The following is a 16,961-nucleotide window of genomic DNA, read 5'->3' on the forward strand; positions in this document are numbered from 1 at the left end:
TAGAGTGCATAAATCTGTTTGCTGTTTCTGAGACCCCTCCTACTTAATGAATCTGTAGTGTTTCTTCCTAGAATAGGAGACATCTCAGACTTCCAGGTTAATTTAGGTAGTGTATTAGTCAGGGTTCTCCAGAGAAACAGAACCAGTAAGGTGTGTGTGTGTGTGTGTGTGTGTGTGTGTGTGTGTGTGTGTGTGTGTGTGTGTGTGTGTGTGTGTGTGTGTGTGTGTGTGTAGGTGTGTGTGTGTGTGTGTGTGTGTGTGTGTGTGTGTGTAGGTGTAGGTGTAGAGATTTATTATAAGGAATTGGCTCACATGATTATGGAGCCAAACACAGTTTGATATAGTTCCCAAGGCAGAGGACTACATAACCCAGACTTCTCAGGTGTTCATTCGTTTACAGCTGGAAGGCTTACAGACTCAGGAAACTGGAGCCTTACTAGGAGTCAAGGGAGAGATGATTCAGCTTTCCCTCATTATCAAAGAGAATAGAAAAAAGTTGCCATTTCATATCTTGGGCCCTTTGACTTGAGGCCTTTAGATTTGTACTAACTTTGAGTTCCATGCATAGATAAACAGATTGTTTTCCTATTCATGAATGTCTTTTTTTCTTATTCTTCCTTTCGTTCATTGTAATTTGAAATAAAAGAGGAAGTAAAACTATGTTAGCACAAAATTAGGAGGGACTTGCTAGAGGTTGGTAGACCTGAAAGTTGAGAGGTTATGTAGGGCAATTCCTTGCTGGCCTCCAAGTGATTATTGCTTCTTGGGTAGTTTCCAGATGGGTTATTCTGGCTGGACAGAACTGGGCAGTTGGGTGGGCAGGGCAGAGTGGTGAACATTTAACCGATATCTCCAACAGAGAGAAGGAATAATCCTTGTATTAAAAATTAATTTTCCTGCCAATTTCCTATTGCCAGTTCTCTGAAGAGTTGGGAAACCTGAAGTATCCAGATAGCTTCCTTAGTTGTCAACATTTGCTGCATAACAGTTGACCAAGTGCTTGTTAAATGTTTTCCTTGAGCAGTACTCTTCTGGTCCAATAGTTAGTTCTCAAGTGGAAGGAGGATTTGGGGGCAAGAATTTGTTTCTTCCCCCCGCAACAAGTCTCAGTTGGATTAAATAGTTACTAGGAGAAAAATTCCTTGTTTATGTCTTTGTGTTGCACATTTGTATATATGCGTGTATGTGTGTGTGTGTGTGTGTGTATATGTATATTCATAGACATATGCATATATGCACATTTCACTCTAGAGGAAGAAGGGATATGGTGGGCACCGAAGTAGATAAAGTGAGCAGGGGTACAGCAGAGGACTGGAGCTTTAGTCTGATTCTCTCATTGCATGTGCCTCAGGCCCATGTGTTTCTGTAGTTCTCTGTTATAGGGCACTGTTAGCTTGGGCAGGCACCCCGTTATGTGGTGTGGCAAATGGATTCACTGGAGCTAAAAGTCTGGTCATTTCTGAAGGTTGAGGATAAATGGCTTTGAGGAAAGGGTGTTGGTCATCTCTTGTTTCTGTATTATAATTAATTGAACTAAGACACAGTTATCTATTGCTTTCAAAAAATTTTCTTGATAAGTTATTGATGACAACTTGACTTCTCACATGAACTTCTGCATGCTTCAGTTTCGTTCTTCCTGGTGTCCAAGTCCTATTTCCTCAAGGAATACAGATATATCAGACTTAACAAAAACTAATCAGGAGGGGATCATAGTTTGTCTGTTTTAAACAACAACAAAACAACCCCTGGGGTTTTGGGAGGTGAAGGGTACCTCAGAGTTGGTTCTTAGAGCTTATCTAGGCAGGCCACTGACATCTGTGAAGGAAAACAGATTTTTAGGAGGAGAAGGAACAGGGCTGGTGAATAAATATTTGGATGTTAGGGAATATCCCTCTTTTGTCTCTGTGGTAGAGAGGTGGGAAGATAAAGGTGCTGTTTACAAGAATAAACCAGTGGAGATTTGGGAGTTTGCGGGGGGACTAGCAGGAGAGAGTACTCCTACTGAGAGTTTCCAAAATGAATCTAACATAAGTTCTGATGTAGGGAGTTCGGGGGGGAAAGATTTGGTGGGGTAAACATATCACAGGTGTTTATCCTACAGTGGGAAATTATAGCTTGCAGTAATGTCAGCATCTCAGCACTCAGGCTGGGAACCCCAGGTCTGCGCCATGGGTTTAAAATGGAATGTGTAGAATACAATGAGTACAACTGGAGATCTTTTCCAGGATCGAGACAGGATCAAAATGTCTTAGCTAATGGACATTAAGAGGTTTTGATCTCTCATACCTGCCAGATAAGTGGAATTACAGGCACTCAACTCTCTAATTTTATACATATAAACTTCGTGTTTTGCCAGATTATACTTAGATGGTGTCCACAGAAGTGGAGTCTATATGTTGCCTTTCCTCTTTCACCTGAAACACTTAAATCTGTAAATCATGAGATGTAGGCTTGTCGTTCTTTACCTTTTCTAATAAGATATACCATTTTTAAGGTCCCCAAATTATTAGACTCGCTCCCAACAAGATTATAGTTGTGTTTTTAGTATCTTTGATGGAAAAAACACATAGCAAAAAGCTGCTATGATTTTAGTAATGCTTTTAAATCAGTTTGTCTTTATTAGTCACACCAGAATCTATATCCAGTTGAAGTACAGTATATACATATTTGTAAGATATATTATTTATTCAGAATGAAGATAATGCTTACATAGACCTCTTAAAATAACTACATGGCCTCACAGAGGTTCAAATTCCTTGGGTTGTGAATCACTCATATAGATTGAGGTTAAGATGTGTGTCCAGAAGTCTACCTATTCATGCATGGAAATTTATAGACTTATTTGAAAGGAGTGGTATCAATACACTTTGAAAGCCGAGATATAAGTATTTCAAATTTTTGTTTAACCATCTTGAGATAAGCAGAATAAATAAAATAAATTCTTTAGAAGTGGGACCCTTGACTTGCTGTTGCTTTGTTTATTCTGCTTAGTTCAAGTCAGAGCTAGTAGTCTAATGCTCTTGAATGTCTTGATAAACTTGGCCAGCAATCATGTGTCCTTTCTGCAGATTTTTTATGTAGACTATAATTAGCATAATAGCACAATGGATAAAACCTTTTCTGTAGTTAGACATGGCTTCTGTGTGAGACTTCCAGTGATTGTATAATATTGAGTGGTTTCAGAAGAGTCTTTGAATAGTGAAAAGTAAAAGACATCTCTACTCATGTGAGCTTAAAATTTAGTTAGAAAAACAAAACTAACACATAAAACAGGTAAAGATTAAAGTGAGTGTAGTACAGTGGAGAAAGCTTTGGAGACTTCTGAGTCAGAATTCAAGTGGTTCTGGGTTTAAAATCCAGAATCTCATTTGATTCTCAGAGCAGTCCTGTGGAAACAGAAAATAGAGTAGGAAATACCACATTTTACAGATAAGTAGCCTCTCAAAACTTCATTTGCCCAAGGACATGTAGCTGGTACGTTGCAGGGTCAGAATTTAAATCCAGATCTTCTGACTCCATGCCTAGCTTTCTACCTCCATAAGACACAAAATCCAAAATCCTTAGTTTGAGGTTCAAGGCCATCACTAATAAGGGTCTTACCCATCTCTTTCAGCCTTCTGTCTCTCTGGTCCCACAAACCTTAGCTCCCCCATTTGGCAGGTCCTGGCCAAGGATCACAGGTAAGGTGTCTGTTTCCCTTTGATGGCTTGCCATTTAGCCCCAGTTAAATTGTCTGTGTTTCTACCTCTTTATTCATGTAGTTCCTCCTAGCAGGAATATCCTGCCCCCACCTCTCTGCTTAACTAAGACAAGAGGTTATCTGTCCAAAGAGACAAGAGGATTTATGAATTTAGAGAGAAAAGAAAAGGCTGCAGATAATTGCTTTGACATTTACTTAAAAAAAAAGAGAGAAATGACCAGAGAGATTGACAAGTACTTAGTTGAAGCTAGACAGTTAAGATCTGTGGAGCACCTGGTCTGCACAAATCTTCCTCTTCCTCCAGCACTGCTATGTGGATGCCATTCAACACCAGGGTCTCTTCATTTCCTCATTTTCTGCCAAATCAGTTACTGGGTCTGGTGCCCTTCCTCTCCTATCCTACCTGTCTTTGCTTGTTTCCTCTCTCTTCCCTTAACAGTGTCAAATAAAAATTTCTTCCAAAAACATTGGTGTTCTCATTTTATTTGACTCACTTGTTTATTTTACTTTGTTGGAGGGGAGGGAGGAAAAGTTCTTCTTGGGTACAAAAACACACTTATCCAGTATTTGAGTGAGAACTGTACACCAGCTGCTTTTGTGAGAGCTGCTTTTTTATTTACTGGTGACTGAGGTAGGAAGAAAGTTAGGTTTGCTCTGGCAGTGAGGAGGGGAGGTCAGGGAACACATTCATTTGCCCATCTTGTGTTCTCCAGATTCCTGGCATATTTAGCATCTCTTCCCCTGTACCCTGTTATTTCCTTCTCTATGCATATTGTAATATGAAAAATGCCAAGCTAAAGAGAGTCAGATTTATCTTGCTGTAACTTTTTTAAGACTTTTTTTTTTGATGTGGACCGTTTTTAAAGTCTTTATTGAATTTGTTACAATATTACTTCTGTTTTATGTTTTGGTGTTTTGGCCACGAGGCATGTGAGATCTTAGCTCCCTGACCAAGGATCAAACCCACACCCCCTACATTGGAAGGCGAAGTCTTAACTATTGGACCACCAGGGAAGTCCCTCTATAACTTTTTTTTTAAGTTTCTTCTGGCACAAGGCTTACAAAGCTGTAGAAAGAAAAAGCAAAGTTTGTTTTATGCTACAAACTTAGAATAGTAACAAAATACCTGATGTAATTCATCCTGGGATGTGTGTTTGATAGGCCCTTATGACTAGAGGGAATGGAAAAGGAAAGAAGGGGAGGTATTGTATGTGTTGTGTCTACTGCTTAAAGTTGCAGTTGTGATCTTGTGAAATCTACCTGATCCTGATGCAAGTGGGAAAGAAGCCAACCTTTGATCTCTTCTTGCTGGAAGGTAAGACAATCGAAGAAATAGATGCCACTCAACAAGTTCAAGGTTGGTTTTCCATGTATAGCACTGAGTGGCTAGCACAGTGATAGGACAGGGATACTCATTGAAATTAGTTTCATGAGCTGAGGGAGGCATAGAGATCCAGGAAAGTTGCCTCATTTTATCACATGTAAGCATGATAACTTGACCTACATGATTTCTCTGGTCCTGAGAAAATGTGTGTACTTTGGTACTGCTGAACACTACCACTTCCATAATTCTGCTGAGTCTTGAGGTGGGAAGAGTGATAAAAGGAATGACCTATCAGAAGTTCATTCTCCTCACCTGACTAGAAAAGGGAAAAGAGCTTAGAGATTTTTTCCTCTCGCATAACTTGGGAGTCAATAGTAGGTTGTATGGCTAGACCCAGTCTCCTTTTCTCTTTAGAGTTTTTAATATGTATGAAGAAATAAAATTGATTTTGCCAATGAAATAGCCTAACCATTGAGAAGATTCAGATTCAATAAAGAATTATGTCTGAAGGGTCAGACTGCTTGATGTTCACCAGTTTCTCCCTGAAAACTCGAGTAGGCTTACACTTGTCAGGGGCTTGCCAAGGATCACAGATGTGGTCTTTGTTTTCCTTTGATAGTTTGCAGTTAAGGGGCTGGAATAAGGGAGTGTTAGGTGGTCCTGTTTCTGGAAATGGGAGGAAGCAATCTCAGAATGGGAAGAGTGGTGATGGAGTTGAGAGAGAAAGTGCTTAGCATGTAGTAGATAATCACTGAGAGCACGGATTTTGGAGTGAGAAGGTCCTGTATTAATTCCCATGCACTGGGGCAACATTTAACCTCCTTATACCCATTTGCTGGTGAGTAATTGGGGAATATTTACTTGGAAGCATTGCATGAGGTTAGAGTCACCATATGGAAAGCCTAACCTGTCATACAAATTCTTTAAACAAATCTATTAAGAGCCTGCTATGTGCCTGGTACTGTTTTTGGTTGGGGTAAACAAGACAAAGGTTCTGCACGTATAGAGCTTACATTCTGGTGGCACTGTGGTAGTTATTGAATTGAGGAAGGCCTAAATAAGGCTTGGAATTAAGAATGCCAAGGAGAGGCAAAAACCTGCATCAGTTACTGATTATGCAAACGTGTCATTGCAAGTTCCAATATCTTTTTTATCTAATAGGGAAAACTAATTGACATTGATAAACGATGCTCAGAGGACTCAACTACAAGGGTTTTATATACTCAATCTGGCCATCAACCTTTGCTGAAGAGCTGCATTGTTTAAAACCCACCTCCAGACCAAGTCTGTTTCTTGCCTTGCTCAGCACATTATAGCCAAACATCTGTTGCCTCAACTTGTAGCCCTCTGTTCATCCAGTAAGTAGAGGTATTTGTATTTGCTTGCCTCTCCCACAGGCTTTCTTTCCTCATGGGTGTGACCTCCTACCCAATGGAAAGTCTGATTCATCTATCATCCCCTAGTTAGTATGAAGTCTTTAGTTCCTTTGGACCGATTTTGCCCTCATACTGGTGTGATGTTTTCATGTGGACAGCCAGGGCCTAAGGAGCATTTCCCTGTCCCACTCTGGGCTTCCTTTCCACCCTTCTCCTGGAGAGTAATCAAGATGTTAAAGGTATAGCACCCTCATTTCTTGGGGTGTTAAGAGCTCTTCTGAACATACCTTGAAGGGCCACTAGGCTGGTGACCAGCATCATGCAGACCTTTTCTTGCAGGAAGCCTGAACTGAGAGTACCTTTACTGTGGCCAAACTTGGGGTGTCCTGTTTCAATCCTATTACTGTGTAGTTCACTCTCTGGTTCAGAATAGAATCAATGGATCAGGAGAGAGTTTTGGAAATTACTAATACCTCCTTTTGCATAATCTCAGGACATCTTTTTTATGATCCCCAAGGATACCTCTCAGTATAATCCGTTGCCCACATAAGTATTTTTTAACATTTGTGGGTGGTGATGATGACGTACATAAGTGGCAATAAATAAATATAGAATCTATGTGTGTCACAGTGGGGATGCAAATAGGCCTACCTTGAAGGAACTCAAGTCTTGCCAGAGAGACAGCTAAAATAGCTTAGTTACCTTGGAGTTGGGTGTCTCCAAGTCTCATTTAAAAACCATCTTCTGGAGTGGGTCAAGCAGTTTAGTCTAAGTTAAAATCGTGGGTTTTGGGCTTCCCTGGTGGCGCAGTGGTTAAGAATCCGCCTGCCAATGCAGGGGACGTGGGTTCGAGCCCTGGACCGGGAAGATCCCACATGCCGCGGAACAACTAAGCCCGTGTGCCACATGCCACAACTACTGAAGCCCGCGCGCCTGTGCTCCGCAACAAGAGAAGCCACTGCAATGAGAAGCCTGCGCACTGCAACGAAGAGTAGCCCCGCTCGCAGCAACTAGAGAAAGCCTGTGTGCAGCAATAAAGACCCAACACTCAGCCATAAAAAGAAATGAAATTGAGCTATTTGTAATGAGGTGGATAGACCTAGAGTCTGTCATACAGAGTGAAGTAAGTCAGAAAGAGAAAGACAAATACCGTATGCTAACACATATATATGGAATTTAAGAAAAACAATGTCATGAAGAAACTAGGGGTAAGACAGGAATAAAGGCACAGACCTCCTGGAGAACGGACTTGAGGATATGGGGAGGGGGAAGGGTGAGCTGTGACAAAGCAAGAGAGGCATGGACATATATACACTACCAAACGTAAGGTAGATAGCTAGTGGGAAGCAGCCGCATAGCACAGGGATATCAGCTCGGTGCTTTGTGACCGCCTGGAGGGGTGGGATAGGGAGGTAGGGAGGGAGGAAGATGCAAGAGGGGAGAGATATGGGAACATATGTATATGTATAGCTGATTCACTTTGCTATAAAGCAGAAACTAACACACCATTGTAAAGCAATTATACCCCAATAAAGATGTTAAAAAAAAAGACCCAACAGAGCCAAAAATAAATTAAAAATAAATAAAATCTTGGGTTTTGTAATAGATATGGATTTTTGTCCATTATTTACTAGCTGAGTGAACTTACACAAATTACCTTTGAGCCTGATTGTCACAGGACAAGAATAGTACCTAACTCAAAAGGCCATGAAGATTAAATGAAATAATGTATCACTTAGCACAATGCCTGGCTCGCAGTAAACACTCAGCAAATGGTAGACATTGCTTATTGATATTATCTGTTACCTGTTTGGCCTTATTAGTTTCATGTTCGGAAAGGAACCTTATTTCCACATTTGGTGAGCATCCATATTTACTGACTCTAATACTTAAATATGCTGAGAGGATGATAAAGGCTTTCTATCTTAGAACCATCACAAGTAGAACTACTTAAGGTGTATTAGGAGAACATCAATACTGGATTATAAGGGGCAGTGGCTTCGTCATACTCCCATTCTATTCTTCAAGACTTAGCACTGTGGCTGGGATACGCAATCAATAAATTTAGATGAATGAAAGAGGAGTTTCCATTAGTGAGATCAACTGGGACAAAGTATTCACGTAAGTAGTAGAATGAAATTTTATAGAGATAGAGCGCCTCCAGTGCCAGGCTAAACTAATCACTGTCTCATAGACAGTGAAAAGCCATTAAAACTCTGGGGTGGTATGTACAAATCAGCGTTTTAGAAAGATGTCTGGTGGCAGTATGGATTAGAGGCAGAGACAGTATCTAGTTGATGGACCACTTACTAGGCAATAGCTCAGTGCCAGGCTGTGAGGTAGGTGTGGGAGGTATAAAGATGAGTAAAACATGGGCAGATTTGAGATCTGGGGCTTACCACTTAGGAGACCGTTGGAATATTTTAAGTGTGAGATGATGAAGACCTGGAAAACACCTTTGGAAAGAAAGGAATGAATGTGGGAAAGAACTAGTAGTACTTAGTAACTGACTGGATGGGGGAAGAGAAAAAAGGAGGAACCAAGGTTTTGACTGAATCATGGACAGAAATATGGTCTCGGGAGGATAGGTTTGATTTTGAGTGATTTGCTTTCTTTTTTTTAAGACTTTATTTTTTATTTATTTTTTGACCTGGGCCCACATTGGTGAAAGCACTGAGTCCTAACCACTGGACCACCAGGGCGTTGCCAAGACTTTATTATTTTGTATTTTTAAATTTTGGGGGTGGGTGGGCGCTGCGCCACGCGGCATACAGAATCTTAGTTCCCCAACTAGGGTCAAACCCGTGCCCCTTGCATTGGAAGCATGGAGTCTTAACCACTGGACCACCAGGGAAGTCCCAGGAGGTGCAGATTTAAATCATGAGGGTAGATCAGAAATTGGGAGAGGTAGTAGAAAGAAAAGATTGAAGGAGTGGGGAATGAGTCTTGAGGAATGAATTTTCATGTTTGAGAGGTGGGAGGAGGAAACAGGCAGAGAAGGAGAGAAAAGAACAGCCAGAGAAGTAGAAAAGCCAGGGTGGGACAGAGTCACAGAGCCAACAAAGATGAGAGTTTGATAAGGAAGAGAATGGAAGTGCTGAACGCTAAGCTAGTTAGGTCAGATGGGAAGACACCAGGAAGCAAGGAGGGAAATAGAAATCAACCTAGACTGAATTAGGAAATTTGGATTAACTACTAACCGTAGGTGATGATGAAAACATTTGTTAAAAGGCTCTGGGACAGGTTTTTATTTGGGGGTGGGTGGGTGTAATTTACATCTATTTTTCTTAAAGTCAAAAGATAGTATTTGAAAGTTCATAAAAGGTAATAGCAGTGTCTTTTTATTCTCAGAGACAACCACTATCAACTCTTTGAGGTGTTTTACCATATTCCTACATAAAATGCTAATATTACCACTCTTGATGATAGTTTAGACATTGTCTATTGATTTTCTGTTATAGAAGATGAGGATATGGTTCTCTTAAACCCCTACCCTTCTTTGCATCTTTCAAAAAAATCATTATATTATAAATTTTAGTTTTTACATAATTTGGATTCTGTAAATGTTACTTATTACAGAGCCAAGTTGTGTGCTATGATTATGTTTCCTTTTGTAAAATTTAGTGTTTTCCCTGGAGATGATGATCACCTTAATTTTTTTTAAACAGGCAGAGTTTTCCATATCCATATCTTTAATCCCTCATCAGATCTGTCATGGGCCATCAGAGAAATGGTCAATTCCATTTTCACCCCCTAGAGATGTTTCAGAGTCCTGTATCTTTTGCTTTCTTCAGGACTAACTGCCCTTTTTGGCCCTTTTTAATTCTAGAATTTTTTTATCCCCTCCCCCTGTTAGATTTCTTGTTTCCTGGATCCCATTTTATCCACTCTACCAATTCACTTTCTTGCTTTACTGAAGCACATCCTCTGGTAGCTCCTTAAGAAAGGTCATATGAAAGGCAATTTTTTTTTTTTTTTTGGAGTCACTGTGTGACTGACAGTGCCTTCATTCTTTCCTCATGTTTGATTGGTAGTTTGATTGGGTATAGAATTCTAAGTAGAACATAATTTTCAGTTTTGAAGACTTGCTCCATTGTCTAGGAGTATGAAGAAGTCATCTATATATAAAGCTGAGGCTGCAGTGGCCATATTTAGGCTGTGCCAAAGTAGTAACAGAGCAGGGGAGCATGCACAAAATGAGGAAATACGCAGAGATGGGAGGACTTGCTGCCCCAGAGAGGACACAGTGACTGTTTTGGGTTCTTTTGGCTTTCTGGTTTCTGATTCCAGAAACCAGAACTCATGAGGGCTAGCTATACTTCTTCTTTATTATTTCCCCCCCTTTAATCTATGGCAATTTGAGTGGGTTTCTGTTTCTTATGACTAAATGCTCTTTAAGACAACTATCCATTTTATCCATCTTTCTTTCCCAGCCTGAAGGCTCAGTGCCTATATTTAGAAATATAGCCACATCTCTGAGAGACTGAATTGGGAATCAGGAGGCCTAAATTCCAGACCTTTCTGCTTTTACTGGCACTGCTCAGTGAGTGGCTTTGGATAAGTTGCTTTTCCTGCTGTGATTCAGTCTCAGTGTCAATAAAAATGGGATGGCTACCTCAGAAGGATTTTTTAAATTAAAGACAAAATGAGATACCTTTGTATCCATGCTTTGAGGAAAGGCAGCATTTGCCAATGGGAGTGATGGAAAAGGATTTGAGTAATGGGAAGGACTCTTCTCCAAGGAGACTGCCTATCCAGGACCTGAAATATCTACTTCTGTCTTTAGCTGTTGACCCTGCTTACTGTCCCACCTGGTGGCACTGGGGATATCGGGAGACCACCTGTGACTCAAACAGAGAAATAATGGCCCTGAAGGCGGATATCCAGCTTCTGGCTTCTGGCACACCACTGGTAGGTCTCACTGTGCAATGCCATGGCTTGGTTTATGGTGAACACCAACTGAGATGATATTTCACTGATACCATCTTTCCCAGGATCCTATTTAAGTCTCAGTTGCTCCAAGCTAGTCTCAGGGGAACAGTCTCAAGACTTGTCCTTGCACAAAAACACCATACCCACCTCAGCCTCTTCTTTTTTAAGCTACACAGTTGCTTCCACTCCTGGGAAGTTGAACTGAGGATGTGCATTCATCCTGGAATAGGAAGAGAAGTGTTAGCCATGGAAGCCAGGTGTATACATGGTAATCTAAATTCACTCACATATAAATGTTGAGGCAGAGATGAGGGCTGCTCCGTAGACATTAAATACCACCCTCTTAGAAGAGTAGCCTACAGGCTATACCCGTATCTGAGGGAGATCTGCAATCCCAGTTCTTCATTAATTCAGAATTGGTTTATATTTTATTTCTACTCTTCAACTGGAACTTCTTTTGTATACATCTCATCTTTGGTATAGCCCTAGCGACAGGTATTATTGTTCCCATTTTACAGTTAAACTGAGGCACAGAGTGGTTAAGTGGGTTGCTAAAGTTGACAAATATTGTAGTATCTAGATGTCAAACCTGGATTTCATACATTTATAGCGTGTAAGAGCCTGAGGGCCAGATTACCAGGCTTTTTTGCCACATATAGCAGAGGCAGAATGTCTGGTGGGGAGGGCAATAGTATTAGTTCTAACAAAAAAGAAAAAGAAATTATATTTTTCACCCTTTCATTAGTGTCAAGAAGAATGGGTCCTTTTCTTCCCCACCAGAAAAAAATCATGGGATCCATCCCTCACGAGTTCAGGATTTTCCCTGATGGCTGTCTCTGCTCTGGGGATCTCGGGATGGGCTGTCCTCACGACCAAGCTTGTTCTCCACAGTTGCCAGCAGAATGGCCAGGGCAAAGCAGCCTCTGCCAGGTGCTGCATGTTGTCAAGACCCCAGGAACTCGAAGCAGATGTTGGCTCTGCTGATGTCCTTGGCCTCACTTTTCTGAAAGCACAAGGGGAACTCCTAGACAAGGCCTTACAGGGATCCAAGACCATCCCCCTGCTTCAGGCAGTAGCCTCGGTTGGCTAGAGTCTGATGGAGGTGGAGGAGGGCTTGGACATGAGAGTCAGCTGGCTGGGAAGTAACACAGTTAATTAAATGAGGTGTACTGGAGAGAAGATAGGGGAAAAGAGAGAAGAGGCATAGGGAGACACTAAAGGCTATATTTTCAGATTTTTTTTCCCCTAGATTAAGTTGGTTTGCTGGGTCAAAGGATATGAACATTAAAATTTTTTTCTACTATGTTATTGGATTGCTCTCCAAAAAGATGGTTGAGATTCAGATGTTCAGCAAGAATAGTTAATGTACATTTCTTCATGGACTTGCCAATACTGGTTATTATCTTTTACATTTTTGCCAATCTGATGGATGAAAAATTAGACCTCACTGTTGCTTTGCCTTTGAAACTATGACTAGTGAGGGTGAGGATCTCTTCATACATTTATTGGTCATTAGTATTTCCTCTTCTATGAATTGCCTGTTCATATTCTTTGCATGTTTAAAAAAAATCAACTTCTAGGAACTTTCTCTATATTAGAGATATTAACCTGTTGCCACTTTTTCTTTCTTTTTTTTTTAACAAATCGTTTCTTTCACTTCATTGTCTCTTGACTTTATTTTTTTCCGTAAGGAAAATTTACATTTGTATGTAGTTAAATACAATATACTTCTCTTTCCTAAGAGAAGTGTGTTTCCGTTATTGTTTAAGTAAGTTACCCTCAGGCTGAGGTTATAATTTTCTTCCAATATTTTTATTATTTTACCTTTATATTTATATCTTATAATTTTAGCTAAGAAGAATTATTTTCATGTCAAAAAACCCAAACTGAACAAAAATCAAAACCAAGAAAATACCTGAATTTTCATCAAAAGGGAAATGGTTGAATAAATTTTGATTAATTTACACAATAGAATATTATGTATTAAAAAGAATGAGTTCCATAATTATGGGCCTAAAGGCAGATGTCCATAATATACCATCATGTCAAAAAAAGGCAAATTGCAGAGCTATGTATATAAAATAAATATTTTTATTTAAAAAAATCCTCTGTGTAGATGTTAAAAATATATTTAAGCACTTTTGTAGTTTGTAACCAAACTACAATAGGATAGGATTTTTGGATAGGTAATTACATCCACAGGGTTTAAAATTCAAAGAGTAGAGAGGGGTATATAATTAAAAGTTTTCTTCCTACACCGACTCCCCAGTGATCTATTATTGACCAATGTTGCTTTGTTGTTGTGGACCCTTCTACAGATATTCTGTGCATATATATGCAATTCCCTATTTTTCCTTTTTTAAAAAACAATAATAACAACAACGAATGATGTTCTACATTTTTCTTTTTTCACTTACCAGTATGGCATGGAGACCATTCCATATCAGTACATAAAGCGCTTTCCCTCTTTAAAAATTGCTGCACAGTATTTATAATTATGTGAATTTATTGACATAGATTTCCATCAGTGAACATTTTGATTATTTCCAATCTTTTCTTTTCCAAACCCTACCCTGGACATACATCATTTTGCAAATGATGAATCTCTAGAAATGGCATTGCTGGTCAAAGGGTATATGCATTTGCAATTTTGAGAAATGTTGCCATATTTTCCTCCATAGAGGTTGCACCAGCATACCTTTCCACCAGCAACATATGAAATGCTTCCTCATACCCATGCCAACAACATGATGCTAATTTGAGAAGTGAAAAATGGCCTTAATGTAGTTTTAATTTATATTTATCTTATCATGACCGAGGTTAAGCACATTTTTACATGTTCAAGAGACATTTGTTTTTCCCTTTCCATAAAGTTGCCCATTTCCTATTGGGTTGATGTCTTTGGTGGTGTTTTCAGATTGATTTGTAGGTGCTCTTTATATACTCAAAAAATTAGTCCTTTGTGATAGGAGGTAGAAATATTTTTCAAGTTTGCCATTCATCTTTCCCTATGGTAGTTTTTGTTTTGCAGGAATCTTTTTGTTTTCATATAATTATGTGACATGTATACAGACCATCTCCACCCCAAGACTGAAAAAATTCTCCCATGGTTTCTTCCAGTATTCGTATTTTTTCATGTTTTACGTTACATTTTTTGGTCTTCATGAAATTTATTTTGGTGTAAGGTGTGAGGTACAGAACCAACTTAATTTTTCAAGTTGTCTACCAGTCATTCCAGTACCTTTAGTTGAGTGAAACTTCTTTTCACCGTTGACTTGAAATGCTTTGTCATATATCCAATACATCTGTGTGTATGCATGCCTATTTCTGTACATTCATTCTGTTTATATATGTGCCTGACAAATTTTAGATTTATATTTTAATTCCTAGAAAATAGTAATTTATATATTTGTTAATATTTTTAAATGTCTAATCATTTTTATAGATTTAGAATATTTTAATATTTAGTCCCCCTCTTTTTAAGAATTTTTCTATTAACTTAATTTTCTATCTAATTTTTATAATCTGCTTATCTGGTCTCTCCTTTCCCACCATCTACCAACAAGAAGACCTACTGGTATTTTTAAAATTGGGTTATGTTCTATTTATATTTTAACTTAGAACTGAAATTTTTGTGACATTGAATTTTTTGATCCAAGAACATGATATTCCTTACCGTTTTTAAAGTCTTGTGTTTTGATACGTGTATAGCTCGGCCATGTTAAGTTTTTTCATAAAGGTCTCATCCATTTCTTAAGCTTATTTCTGAGTATTTAATATTTTATGTCACTGCTGAAAATATTATCGCTTTCCCATTGCATCTGTTTTTCTCCCGTTGCGGAGCACAGGCTCAGCGTCCACGGCTCACGGGCCTAGCCGCTCCGCAGCATGTGGGATCTTCCCGGACCGGGGCACGAACCCGTATCCCCTGAATCGGCAGGCGGACTCTCAACCACTGCGCCACCAGGGAAGCCCCCATTGCATCTTTTATGTTTGTTTGTATCTTTATATCATTTTAATTTATATCATTCATTATATCTTTTAACTCTTCATTGTTTTTCACACCTGAAAGATAACTGATGATTAAATATTAATTTCATACCAAGTTACCTTCTCTTACTCAATTCTGTAATTGTTTTAAACAATTTTTCAGTTGTTTCTCTTGGATTTTCTAGTCATGCAATCATATTATTTGTAAATAATGATAATTACTTCCTTTTCTATTTTTATATCTCTGATTTCTTTCTCCTGTCTAATTGTATTGGTTAATATCTCCAGAAAATATTAAATAATAGTGGTGATAATGAGTCCTGTCTTTTTTCTTAGTTTAATGGGAGATTCTTCATTTGTTTCCTTATTAAGCATTGTGCTAGCTTTGGGGATGAGATATATTTTATTATGTTAAGGAATATATATTTATTTCTATTTTATTGAGTTTTTAAGATATCTAGAATAAATACTGAATGCTTTATTAATTGGCTTTTAAACATCAACAAAAATGACCCTATGATTTTTCTTTATTCACATATTAGTATGGTGGTCAATGCTAATAGATTTCCTAAAATTGATGCATCCTTACAATCCTAAAAAACAAAACAAAAACAAAAATAACATTTGGTCTTGGTATATTAGTCTTTTAATATACTGCTGGCTTCTGTTTCATAATATTTAAAAAAATTTATTGGAGTATAGTTGATTTACAATGTTGTGTTACTTTCTGCTGTACAGCAAAGTGAATCAGTTATACATATACGTATATCCACTCTTTTTTAGATTATTTTCCTATATAGGTCATTACAGAGTACTGAGTAGAGTTCCCTGTGCTATACAGTAGGTCCTTATTAGTTACCTATTTTATATAGTAGTGGGTGTATATGTCAATCCCAATCTCCCAATTTATCCCTCCCTGCCTTTTTTGCCCCTGGTAACCACAAGTTTGTTTTCTACATCTATGACTATTTTTGTTTTGTAAATAAGTTCATTTGTACCATTTGTTTTAGATTCCACATATAAGGGATATCATATGATGTTTGTCTTTCTCTGTGTGACTCACTTCACTCAGTATGACAATCTGTAGGTCCATCCATGTTGCTGCATATGGCATTATTTCGTTCTTCTTTAATGGCTGGGTAATATTCCATTGTATATATGTACCACATCTTCTTTATCCACTCCTGTGTCGATGGACATTTAGGTTGCTTCCATGTCTTGGCTATTGTAAATAGTACTGCAGTGAACATTGGGATGCATGTATCTTTTTGAATTATGGTTTTCTCTGGATATATGCCTTGGAGTGGAATTATTGAATCATATGGTAGTTCTATATTTAGTTTTTTTTAAACATCTTTATTGGAGTATAATTGCTTTACAATTGTGTGTTAGTTTCTGCTTTATAACAAAGTGAATCAGTTATACGTATACATATGTTCCCATATCTCTTCCCTCTTGCGTCTCCCTCCCTCCCACCCTCCCTATCCTACCCATCTAGGTGGTCACAAATCACCTAGCTGATCTCCCTGTGCTATGCGGCTGCTTCCCACTAGCTATCTATTTTACGTTTGGTAGTGTATATATGTCCATGCCACTCTCTCACTTTGTCACAGCTTACCCTTCCCCCTCCTCATATGCT

The 16,961-nt window shown here is 38.8% G+C and overlaps 1 protein-coding gene across 1 annotated transcript in view; it reads right to left on the minus strand.

The window, feature by feature from the left end:
* Nucleotides 1–5,511: 5,511 nt before the first annotated feature.
* CD160 (CD160 molecule) overlaps nt 5,512–16,961 on the minus strand; it is a gene marked incomplete at both ends in the record, with an annotated part of 46,787 nt that continues 35,337 nt past the window's right edge. Inside the window, 6 exon segments of the mRNA XM_082858778.1 lie at nt 5,512–5,690; nt 6,688–6,789; nt 6,792–6,819; nt 11,252–11,398; nt 11,402–11,443; nt 11,447–11,500. Of these exon segments, the coding sequence (XP_082714904.1) occupies nt 5,512–5,690; nt 6,688–6,789; nt 6,792–6,819; nt 11,252–11,398; nt 11,402–11,443; nt 11,447–11,500 (552 nt within the window).

This window comes from Leucopleurus acutus (assembly GCF_964270905.1).
Source record: "Leucopleurus acutus genome assembly, chromosome: 2".
Taxonomy (NCBI): Eukaryota; Metazoa; Chordata; class Mammalia; order Artiodactyla; family Delphinidae; genus Leucopleurus; species Leucopleurus acutus.